This window comes from Geotrypetes seraphini, chromosome 4, assembly GCF_902459505.1.
Source record: "Geotrypetes seraphini chromosome 4, aGeoSer1.1, whole genome shotgun sequence".
NCBI lineage: Eukaryota > Metazoa > Chordata > Amphibia > Gymnophiona > Dermophiidae > Geotrypetes > Geotrypetes seraphini.
In genome coordinates, this window is record NC_047087.1 from 96435022 (window position 1) to 96447546 (window position 12525).

General features: G+C 42.2%; 1 protein-coding gene across 1 annotated transcript in view; it reads left to right on the forward strand.

The window, feature by feature from the left end:
* The window catches only part of TOMM70 (translocase of outer mitochondrial membrane 70), a 112649-nt gene that overhangs the window by 38338 nt on the left and 61786 nt on the right, over nucleotides 1-12525 (forward strand). Inside the window, exons 3-5 of the mRNA XM_033941824.1 lie at nucleotides 4508-4634; nucleotides 5842-5951; nucleotides 6314-6462. Coding sequence (XP_033797715.1) covers nucleotides 4508-4634; nucleotides 5842-5951; nucleotides 6314-6462 — 386 coding nt within the window. The remainder of the gene's footprint in view (nucleotides 1-4507; nucleotides 4635-5841; nucleotides 5952-6313; nucleotides 6463-12525) is intronic.

Here is a 12525-nt window from a genome sequence, read left to right on the forward strand (position 1 = left end):
CACTTCCAGAATTGCTACTGCAGTTAAATCTGGAGTCTCCACGGACTATGGCTGCTCAGTATTTGATTATGAGTGCTTCACAGGCTCAAGATCTTACATCTAGATCTTACAACTTTAATTAAAGAACATTGGGAGGTCCTGGAGTGCTTCTTAAGGGGGGCTAAGACAATGACAAGACTGTATCCCAAGGCTCCTGAATTTCAGCAGTTGTTTGTCCAGCCTGAGGTATACTTGCTGATAGCTCAGATTACCAAGCTTATTCCCCTATCTAGTGAGGGGGTAGGGTGGTGGTGGTGGTATAATTTTGAAGGATGTGCAGGACCACAGAATTAATATGGTCCTAAAACATCAGCTTGAGGCCTTAGCCTTAGGAATTAAAGCAATCACTAAATTGAAAATAAAATCATTTTTCCTACCTTTGTTGTCTGGTGATTTAATTAGTTTCTGGTTGGACTTCCTTCTGACTATGCATCCAACATTTCTTTCACAATCCAACCCCATGCCCTTTGGGTCCAGGTCTCTATCTCTCTCTGTCTTTCTTCTGCTTACAACCCCCCATCCCATCCCCATGTCCAGCATTTGTTCTCCTTTCTTCCAGATCTTTCTCTGCTTATCTCTCTCTCTCTCTCTCTCTCTCTCCTTCCTTCCTCCCTGGTCCAGAATCTTTCCACCTCTCTGTAGTCGCTTTCTTCCCTCTATACACCCCCAAGTCCAACATCTGCCCCCCTCTCTTCTGCTTCCCCTTTGTTTCAAGTGTCTTTCTTCTGCTTACAACCCCCCCCCATCTCATCCACATGTCCAGCATTTGTTCTCTTTTCCTCCAGGACTTTCTCTGCTTCTCTCTCTCCTTCCTTCCTCCCTCCCTTGTCCAGAATCGTTCCACCTCTCTGTAGTCTCTTTCTTCTCTCTATACACCCCAAGTCCAACATCTGCCCCTCTCTCTTCTGCCTCCCTTTTGCTTGAGGTTTCTCCCTCTCTCTATCATCCTTCCGCTAACATTTTGAATGTTTCCTCTCTTTACCCCCTCTAGTCCAGCATCTGCCTTGTCTTCAAATCTGTTTTCCTGCCCCTCCTCAAGATCCTTTGAAAGCCTCCTCTCACCCCCCTCCCCCTGGTGTCCAAATCCAGTGTCCCGCTGGTTTGCTATCCTCATCAGAATTGACATCGGGTGGGGAAAGTTGGTCGGCTCGGCACTTCTGAGTTGGGAAGCAAGTAGAACACGAAGGCAACAAGATCGACTCGTGTTGCCTTCACGATCTACCGGTCGATCGCGATCAACCTTTTGGGCACCCCTGTTGTAGAGAATCTAGATCGCTTTGCTTTTACGGCATGGCACATGAGTGCAAGGCTTTAGCGCACAAGGGATATTCTTGTACAATCCCACTTTATTCCGGGACCAGTAGGATTAAATTTGTATGGAAGCGGTGCCTTTTGCCTCGGGAGAGACTACCATTGAGCCTTCTGCCCAAATTTCCGCAAAAATCGCATTTGGGGCCTCAGTGTGAGTGCTGGCAGCATTTTGGTATGATGCAAGCATGCTTCTGGGGAAAAATTTTTTTTTGATAAGTCCTCAAAGTACTTCATGTATGAGGAGCCAGAGCGTCTTTTGCTACAGGAATCTTCTTTTTCCTCTGGAATAGTGCGTAGGTTCAGGCATAATTGGCAAACAGTCCATGCCTATATTCTTCCCACCAACATTTAGCAGTCTGTAGGGATGTCATCACTACTCAGCACAGATCTCTTGCCTGGTCCTCCAGCAGGAATTGTGGAGTGCTATAGGGTGACTCCTGCGTTAGTGTTGGGCGCTCTCTCGTTACCTCTGCTTTCATAGGGACGTTTAGCGGTGGCAGCTGATGTGGAATGTTTGGTGGAGCTATGTTTAGATTCCATGTGGGTCTCGGAACCTGACTGTCGATCTCACAGTACACAGGTTCCTATTGCCTGCTTGTCAGGAGGACTTCATCACAGAACTGCTGCAGGCTCAGACGATCCCACAGGAATGTTCTCTCAGGAGCGATTAGGAAGCTGCTCCCTGCCTCTTTTCCTTGATACCCCGATGCGGGCTCTATCCTGTTGGAGATTTGGGGTACCCCAGGGGGTACCCTGTTTTGCGCTAGGGCTATGACCAGGATTGGTCCTCTGGCGAGCAGTTTTACTAAGTGCTTTGTTTCTCTGAAGGTGAATTCGGCTATGACTCGGTTCACCTTGCGCAATTCTTTCCCTCCAGATGGAGGAGTGGTCCTGTAGGATATTCAGGAGAGGTGTATGGATTTCATCCTTAAGAGCCTTTTTTGATCCGGCTGCGATTGGGATAATGGCAGTGCCAGCATCGTCCTTCGCTACACGGGTGTGCCTCTCCACAGTTCCCCATGCCCTGTCTCTGGTGCTGTATTTGGAACTTTTCATCCCTGGGGTGGATTGTATGGCTGTCGCCTTATCAGACATCCTGATTCTTGTGTCAAGCTGGGCGCTTATTCAGTGTCTTCCTGGAAGATGCTGCAGCACAGGTGGTGGCCTGTGGACTCCTCCTCTGAGGCCACTCTGAGTATGCTTCCCTTTTGGGGACAGCTTCGGTTTCGCCAGGTCCAGGAGGATCTTCTGGCGTTGCTTACTAACCTTCAAAGGTTCAGAGCTTTCTGCTCTTAGTCCGTTTGAACGTCTTCTCCAGTATGACGGTCCTCCCTCTTTGGGGCAGAGGTGCCCTGTGTTTCTCAGGTCATCTGTCAGGTGGATCTGGCTGGTAGCAGTCCTGAAACGGACATCCACAAGCCCCTCTCTCCCCACCCCCCCACCATCAGAAGACGCAGTTCTGGCATCTGGCCTTCGGCTCTCCCACGCTTCAGGGGTGGGGATGATGGCTATCTTTTTTCTTGGCAGAAAAGGAGGCCATCACATCAGACCGCTGGGTCTTGGAGGCGGTGTGCGATGGACGCACTTTGGAGTTTTTCACGTCCTCATGCCAAATACTTTATTGTTTCCCCTAGAGGTCACCCCGAGGTGGTGCTTCAGGTGCAGATCGTGGTCTGCAGACGTTTGGATCTTTCGGCCCTGGAGCCAGTGCCGGAAAGCGACTTGAGATTCCAGGAGATACTCGATGTGCTTCACCGTTCCCATGAATGACTCTGAAATTGGAGATCTAGCCTGAATCTCAAAGAGTCAAAGGGACACTGGAGGCGCCCTGCTTACACAAGCAGATGGTGCGTTCTGTCATTGATTCACTTCAGCTGGGGGGAGGGGGTTCTGACCTCCCTGGATCTCATGGAGGTATATCTGTGTATTCCTTTTTTTTTTTTTCCAACAGACAGGAAGTTGTTACGGTTTACGTGTCCTGGAGCTGCATTTGCATTTGGTGGTCTCCCTCAAGGCGAAAGTCACCACTTCCTTACAAATTTAATCCTACTGGTCCCAGAATAAAGTGTGGATTTACAAGAAAGAAGATTAGCACAGGTAAGAACCTAATCTTTCGTTCAAAGGTAGTCAGTGCTACTTTGCTCAGGTCTAAAAAGTCGCTGACGGTCTCTGCCTAAGGCTTGATAAACTTTTCAGCATTGGTACATCAAGGAAAAGGAGGAGCCTTTCTCTGCTCCAGTTTCAGTAATGTTAGCCTTCCTTCAGGCTGGCCTTAACAAGGGACTCACAGTGGCATCCTTTAGAGTCCAAGTAGTAGGATACTCCTTTTTCTTTTTTTTTTTTTTTTAAGGGCTCAAGACTGAAGAACTACGCTAGCATCTCAGTCAGACATAGCCAGATTCCTAAAGGGAGAATTATGTATCATATCCCCCAGTGAGGCCTCAATTCCCTTCTTGCCATCATGTTTCTGTGTTTCTATCTAGACCAGTGGTTCACAACCCTGTCTCGGAGGACCCCCAGGCCAGTTGGGTTTTCAGGATAGCCCTAATGAATATGCATGGTGTAGATTTGCATGCCTGGCACCTCCATTATATGCAGTTGTCTCTCATGCATATTCATTAGGGCTATCCTGAAAACCCGACTGGCCTGGGAACCACTAATCTAGATGGACAGTTGACATGTTTATCCATTTTTGCCCTAGCTAAGTTAATTTTTAAGCACCATTTTGTCCTCATATGCAACTTTCTTTAAATTACTCCTCTTAATTTTTTACTCCTTTTACTCTATCATCTATCTATATGTTCCATCTTTGCTTACACCCTATGATGCCTATTAAAATGTTTTATCACATATTACATTAACGTTGTAATGTAGCCATACTTTTGTATTTGATTATTTTTACTGTTGTAATTGTCTGTTGCTTATGTTTGACTTATTCTTGCTGTTTTGAATCTAGTCCTTTTTATGTGCTACATGTGTATAGCACAAGTGTATTTCCTAACAATTTAAAAATACAACTGCTGTTAAGGAAGTGTTTAGTGAATGTGTCTTTAGCAGAAGTTGCTGGTCTCCAGAACGCACAATGGACATGTAGCCATACACCTTTCCCATGGAATTGGATCAAACTGCTCATTATGTTGCCTCCTCTGTCTTGCAGCAAAAATGGAAAGAAGTTGTTCAAGATTGTACGAAGGCCATTGAGTTGAACCCCAGATACGTCAAAGCTCTCTTCAGACGAGCAAAGGCACATGAAAAGCTAGACAATAAGAAAGAATGTTTAGAAGGTTTGTGGCTTTATTTGATCTGACCTCATACCTGCTAAGGCAGTATCTATACTTTTTAAATAAAATAAATGTTATCAATATGTTTAATCTCAAGATAAGAAAAAGAAATCCCTGAAAAGTATATACCACAGAAAAATACTATAGTATCAGAGCAATGTACTCAAATTACAAAATTAGAAATATTGTACATATTTATTAATTTAAAAATTGCAAAAATATCACAAAATTTTCATAGAATAGCATACACAGAACACCATACAAACACTACAAACAAACCAAACAAACCAGACAAGATATAACAACATATAACAAGCACTATCAAACCAAACTGGAAAAGGCCACACAAAAAAATCATACAATGATATATAAATATAGCTGTGTTCAAAAGTTCATAAATCACTTAGCTTGAAAATTCGAAGTCTTCCTGAAACAATGTCCACGAGGAATAAAGCAAGCAAGATGATTGTGGGCAATCCAGCAAGGAAAAAAATGAGAAAACCAACATCCCAAACAGATTAAAGTTCAAATCCAACCTCCATATCACAAAGTGCAGGTGCAAGTGCAAAAGTGCTGTCAGTAAACAGTATAATAAATTAGATAATCAAAAAAGTCTCAAACCAAGAGAACAGAGAGCATTTTCAAAGTCTTCACAATATGTTTAATAACAGCAATTATAGCATTACATGCTCTTATATGCTCCAAGCTTGGTTTTGTGCTTGTGGAGGTGGTCAGCAAAGAGACTATTGGTGCAATGCACACACTCTAATGAATGGTATTACGAATACATTGTTGAGCTCAGAAGAGTACCCCAGTATATTCCCTCAACCACAGTAGGTCATTGTAGTGCCTGGTTTACAGGGCAGCTCTAGAAGTTGATAAGGATCAAACTATGTTGAACTGGAGGGCCCACTCATTTCCAGCTTTCTCTGTAACTTACTAGCAATTCTTTAAAGTTCTTTTTAATGATTAAGTGCCAGTAAGCAGATTCGATGTGATGATGTATCAGACAGGTGGGAAGCCTCATACAGGACCATAGCTACCAGGAAAACAGGAAACTCTGGATGGAAGACCAGAAAATATGTGGGGAAGGGAATGAAGATCTAGGAAAGGCTTGTTATCTAGGAAAGGCTTGCGGTTGGATGCTTAGTATTTTAAAGGACCACTGCATTATTCAGTATTAATGAGAGTTGTTCATTGGTGTTCACAGATGTGACGGCGGTCTGTATTTTGGAAGGTTTCCAGAACCAACAGAGCATGCTACTTGCTGATAAAGTTCTTAAACTTCTTGGAAAGGAAAAAGCCAAAGAAAAGTACAAGGTTAGTGTTTACCTTTGCAGGTTCTAGGTAATGCATTTGAAAAGACTCATATGCAACAATCTGTTCATTGTGCTCTATAGGAAAGCCTGTTTTTTTTTTAAATTCACTGAATTTTCAGATTTCTGTTTGTTTTCATTCTGGGGTGCTTTGTTTTATAGCAGATTCATCTTTTAATCTCTGTCTGGGGGAAATGTGGAAGAAAATTGGAAAATACTAAACCTCGTGCAGGAGGAGACAGTAAAAGGCTGTACAGACTAGTCATCTGAAAAGAGAAGTGGGAAGGATAGTGAAGATAGAACTTGCAGAGAGGGATAAATGGGGAAGCCACAAGCATCATAAAATGACCTTTGCATCCCTTTCAGAACCGGGAGCCTCTGATGCCATCGCCACAGTTCATCAAATCGTATTTCAGCTCTTTCACAGATGATATCATCTCCCAGCCCCTACTAAAGGGAGAGAAGTCTGATGAGGACAAGGACAAAGAAGGCGAGACTGCAGAAGTGAAGGAGAAGTGAGTGCAGGCAGGGGCTAAGGTCTAGTTTTTAGCCAATTCACTGGAATTTACTTAAAAATCTCAACTCGCAAATTGACAGTTATTCTTGTAAGTTTTTATTTTCTCCTGCAAATATCACTAATTAACTTCATGCATGTGAAAGCTTGACTAAATGCATAGGTTTTTTTGTACATCTTTTTATCCGAGGACAAGCAGGCAGCATATTCTCACATGCGGGTGACACCATCCATTGAGCCCAGTACGAACAGTGCAAAAGTGTACTGTCACTTTTAAAATGAATAAGCTCGAACTGCCTGTTCCACACACGAACAAGTGCCTTCCCTCCTGCTGCTGGCTCACAGGACCAACAGTTCTTTCTTTTCTGCAGAACGAAGACGCTCTTAAGAATTTCTTTGAGTGCATTTTTTGTATGCATATTTAATGCGTTATTCTAGTTTAAATTTTTAATTTTCTTTCATTTGATAACCAAAATTTTGATTTTTGATTAACTTTCATTTTTGGGCCTACCAGCTCTTTTCCAACCTGTTCTAAAATGGAGTGTCTTCTTTTTTTCAGTTATCTTTTACTTGACCTCTCTTTAACCATTAAATCTTCTGACATCCATGTCTTCCCATCCTTGTCCAAGTTTTTAGGCATGTTCAAATGTGCACTCGAGTGTCAAAGGGCCATTTGTTGTGTGGTATGGACCCACACAACTAGTGTGTCCAATGCCTAGGTCCGGGACACTTCTTGCATGCTCTGCTCTAAATTATAGAAGAAGTCGCTTAAAGCCAGAAAGTTCAGATAAAAAAAAAATTTCAGGTCAACTTTGGGAACATCGATAATGTCTGAAAATCCAGATGCCAATGCACAGCTTCAAATATCTATTTCTTCAGTCCCCAACCCTATATGTCATGTCTGTTCAAGATAGATTGTAAGCTCTTTTGAGCAGGGACCATCTATTAAATGTCAAAATGTACAGCACTGCATATGCCTTTCAACACCATAGAAGAGATAAATCATAGTAGTAGTATTAGCCTGCCTCAGAGGATTCTTGCAAAAAAGCTAAAATGCATAAATATATTTCTCCCTCTTGGTCTATATCCACACAGTCTTCACCATCGAAGTGCTCTAAGCACCAGCATACTGAGACTGAATCATCTATGATGCGTGCCTTGGAGTCACATCAACACTTGACACAGCCCACATATCCATGGTATCTTTGCAAGTATTAGTACTGGTGCCATCACTGCACGATCAGTTCAGAGAACTGTTGCAGAAGGAATTAGCTGGGCTTCTGCAGACACACACTGTGCAAATTCCTGCCTCAACAGTCCAAGCCTCTGCTCTGTCTAAACATAGAGCACAGACATCATTGACACACAACGTCATGGGTGTTCATTATCGATGCATGACGTCGGCGCATGTTACATGCATCCAACATTGATGCATGATATTGAAGCACATCACTGCTGTCCATTAGTGCACAAGGCCAAGGCACATTACAGCTGTCCATTGGTGCATGATGCCGAAGTACAACACCAGCAGCCACCGTCACACGATAGACACACATCATGTGTGCTCATCACTAGTGCATGATGTCAATGCACATCCTAGGCATCCATTATCACCATTAAGGCAAGCATCCACATAAAGGGAACAGAGTTCATCATGTCACTCTCGACGTTACTCTGTAAGATTTGAATCTCCAAGACCTGGTGGTGTCCAGAGATATGACTTAGATTTATCTATCTGATCTTCCAGCAGATGTCCAGACCTGAAAGACTTTCCTTTTTAAAATTTATCAAACAAATGGGGTAGGCATTGCCTATAAAATGGAATCTGAAAAATAGCCACGAGAAGAATACATGGATGCACTTGACTACAAAGAATGGCCTAAAGACTGCTGAAAGGTCCCACTCCATGACCTCATGAAAGAGGCCTTATTAAAAAAATTGGGAATCTTAACGCCCAAGCAGCGCCACCATGTAAGTTAGACAGCTTCTACAGAATCCATTCCTGTCCTGACTTTGATAGATCATGATTACAACACTAATCTTTGGTCGTAGTGTCTGATCTGGATGCCAACGTTCAACTTTCTTTTTTTTTAATGTTTTATTTTATAATTTTTCATATACAGTTATACAAACTATACATCACAATTGGTTAACAAGGCCCCCACTACAAAAGTAGGGGAGGAGACAAGCTAAAGCAACATATCATCAGAGAAATATATACATGTGATGTTCAAGAAGTGAATCAAAAGAAATTGGAAACAAACAAAATCCCAAATCCTTTTTACCTTTTGCCCCCCATTTAACCAGCATAGCTGGATCTTGGTGTAATGTAATGATCATCAAATCCCAGATACAAGTCAATGCACCTCATTTCTCTACTCAAGATAAGTATCCCAAATTTTTATGAAAGGGCACCACTACCATATTTGTATGTAGTCAATTTGGACATTAGACATATATAATCTAATTTGTGCAGCACCTTCTTTATACAGGAATCTCTGATTGCTTCCATGATTGGGCCAGTGTCAGTTTAGCAGTTGCAAAGAGCGCCATAGCAAATTTAATAATAATAATAACAGTTTATATATCGTAGGACAGCCCAGGGGGCTTATCGTGCAACAGACAGCATTCCTGTGTTTTACCCAACACTTCCCCCAAGATATGCACTATTTGAGTCCATAACGGTTGGAGTAATGGACACAGCCACCAAATATGTGTAAACGTGCCCTTCTGGCCACAAGACTGTCTTTCTAACATACCCTACATAGGAATGATTTATTCAGAGACGTATAGAGGAGGCCACTCAAATAATCAAATGTCATAATGACTGCATGACAACCTTGTCCTAGAAATCTCATCATACAAGAAGATATTCAAGCACTTTTAAGCACACTAGTTTCTACTCGAAACAAAAATTTCACCAGCCTGCTACATATGCTTGTCAATAACTCAGACACGGTCCAGACTAACAGAGGCAACAGAAGGCTTCTGTGCCTTCTCAGTCCAAACCACAGCAGTGTTTTTGGCTTTGTTATGGAGAGCATAGCCAGTATGTCTCGACCTTCTCTTCAAACTCTACATATCAGGGAACAACTCACCCATTACCATCAACACTGGATCACTGGGTCCTTCAAGTGGGGGAGTCAGCCACACAATATCTACAAGCACCTGTTACCCAGATGCTGAATGAAGTGGTGACTCGGGGTTATGCCTTCGATTGCAGAAAAGACCCCCAAATCATCCAAGAGAATCTCTTTCGAATTCCCAGCAGGAATTTGCCAGGAGCTCTCAGTCCTACTCCAGCTCAATGCCATAGAAGAAGTTCCCTTGCAGAAGAGGGGCAGAGGGTTCTACTCAAAAATATTTTCTCATACTGAAAAAGACCGGAGGTCTCATCCAATTCTGGACCTCCTTGCCCTCAACAAATACTTGGTGAAGGAGAAATTTCAGATGGTTTCTCTAAACCTCAAGGAAGCATATACACATATACCCATCCTCCCAGTCTTTGTTTTTGACTGGGAACACAACACTATCAATACAGGATGCTCCCTTTTGGACTGGCATCAACACCAAGAGTATTTACAAAATTCTTTGTGGTCATGGTTGATCAAGGCCTTCACACCTCAACATTCTCAAAAGGCCATGAATGCAACAGTTTGCCTGCTCGAATTGCTAGGATTCACAGTCAACTACAAGAAAGCAGGCTCTGGAGTTCATTGGAGCCCTCTTAGGCTACCTGCCTCAACGGAGACATGATACACTGCTTCAGATATGTCAGAGAGTCTCATCATGTGTCGCTTAATGGCACAACAAATGCTACAACTTCTGGGCCACATGGCCTCTACAGTACATGTAACTTCTTTTGCAGATATTCTCACAAACCCCCCAGCTCCACTTTTTGACTTCTTAGCTTTGTAACTGAACTGACATAAGCACTGGCAAATTAGGTGCAAAGCATTGATAAAGAAAACTAAACAGGAATATGAAGTACAACTCATAGTAACAATTTTTTTTTAGGTACATCAAAAGCAGAAAACCTTTGTGGGATTCTGTGGGACCATTGGTGATCAAGGAGTAAAAGGTACGCTCAGAGAGGATAAGGCCATAGCGGAGAGACTGAATGAATTCTTTGCTTCGGTCTTTACAGAAGAGGATGCAAGAAATCTACTTGAACCGGAAATGGTTTTCTAGGGTGATGAGGCAGAGGAATTGAAAGAAATCTCGGTGAACCTTGAAGATGTACTAAGTCAAATTGGCAAGTTAAAGAGTTATAAATCACTTGTATGCATAGTATACATCCCAGGATACTGAAATAATTCAAACATGAAATTGCTGATCTGTTGGTGATCTGTAACCTGTTGCTAAAATCATCTGTAGTACCTGAAGATTGGATGGTTTCTAATGTTATGCTGATTTTTAAAAAGGGTTCCAGGGCAGATCCTGGGAATTACAGACCGGTAAGCCTGACCTCAGTGCTGGGTGAAATAGTGGAAACAATTGAAAAAAATAAAATTGTAGAACATGTAGCTAAACATGATTTAATGAGACGGAGTCAGCATGGGTTCAGTCGAGGGAGATCTTGCCTCACAAATTTGCTTGGCTTCTTTGAAGGTGTAGATATAGGTGAGCTGATTGATGTAGTGTATCTAGATTTCCAGAAAACTTTTGACAAAGTTCCTCATGAGAGGCTCCTGAGAAAATTAGAGTCATGGGATAGGAGACAATGTTCAATTGTGGATCAAGTATTGGTTATCGGACAGAAAACAAAGGGTATGCTTAAATGGCCATTTTTCTCAATGGAGGATGGTAAATAGTGGTGTGCCACAGGGATCTGTACTGGGACCAGAACTATTTAACTTATTTATAAATAATCTGGAAGTTGGAACTACAAGTGAGGTGATTAAATTTGCAGATGACACTACGGTAAACTGTTCAAAGTTGTTAAAACACATGTGGACTGAAAAACTGCAGGAAGACCTTAGGAAATTGGACACTGGGCATCCAAATGGCAGATGAGATTTAATGTGGACAAATGCAAAGTGATGCACATTGGGAAGAATAATCCAAATCATAGTTACCGGATGCTAGGGTCCACCTAGGAGGTTAGCGCTCAAGAAAAAGATTTGCATGTCATCGTAGACAATATGCTGAAACCTTCCGCCCAATGTGCAGCGAAGGCCAAAAAAGCAAACAAAATGCTAGGAATTATTAGAAAAGGGTTGGTAAACAAGACTAAGAATGTTATAATGCCTCTATCACTCAATGGTGCAACCTTACCTTGAGTATTGCATTTAGTTCTAGTCTCCTTAACTCAAAAAAGCAACACTAGAAAGAAGAGTGACCAAGATGATAAAGGTAATGGAATTCCTCTTGTATGAGGAAAGACTAAAGAGGTTAAGGCTCTTCAGATTGGAAAAGATGGCTGAGGAGAGATATGATTGAAGTCTACAAAATCCTGAGTGGTGTAGAATGGGTACAAGTGGATCAATTTATTACTGCATCAAGATTTACAATGACTAGGGGACATGCAATGAAGTTACAGAGTAATACTTTTAAAATCAATAGGAGGAAATATTTTTTTCACTCAGAGAATAAATAGTTAAGCTCTAGAACACATTGCCAGAGGATGTGGTAAAAGTGGTTACTGTAGCTGGTTTTAAAAAAGGTTTGGACAAGTTCCTGGAAGAAGAGTCTATAGTCTGCTGTTGAGACAGATATGGGGGAAGCCACTGCTTGTCCTGGATCGGTGGCATTGAATGCTGCTACTGTTTGGCTTTTTGCTAGGTACCTGTGACTTGGATTGGCCTCCATGAAGACAGGATACTGAGCTGAATGGACCATTGGTCTGATCCAGTAAGGCTATTCTTACATTCTTATGTCCTGTGAGCCGGCAGCAGGTGGGAAGGCACTTGTACATGCACAATACAGGCTGTTTGAGATTTTTTCACTTTAGAAGTGACAGTACACTTTTGCACTGTCCGTGCTAGTGCTGCCTGATTTAGGTAAAAATGATTTGATTCAATTCAGCCTATTGAATTGATTTTTTGATTCAATTCGCTTTTCT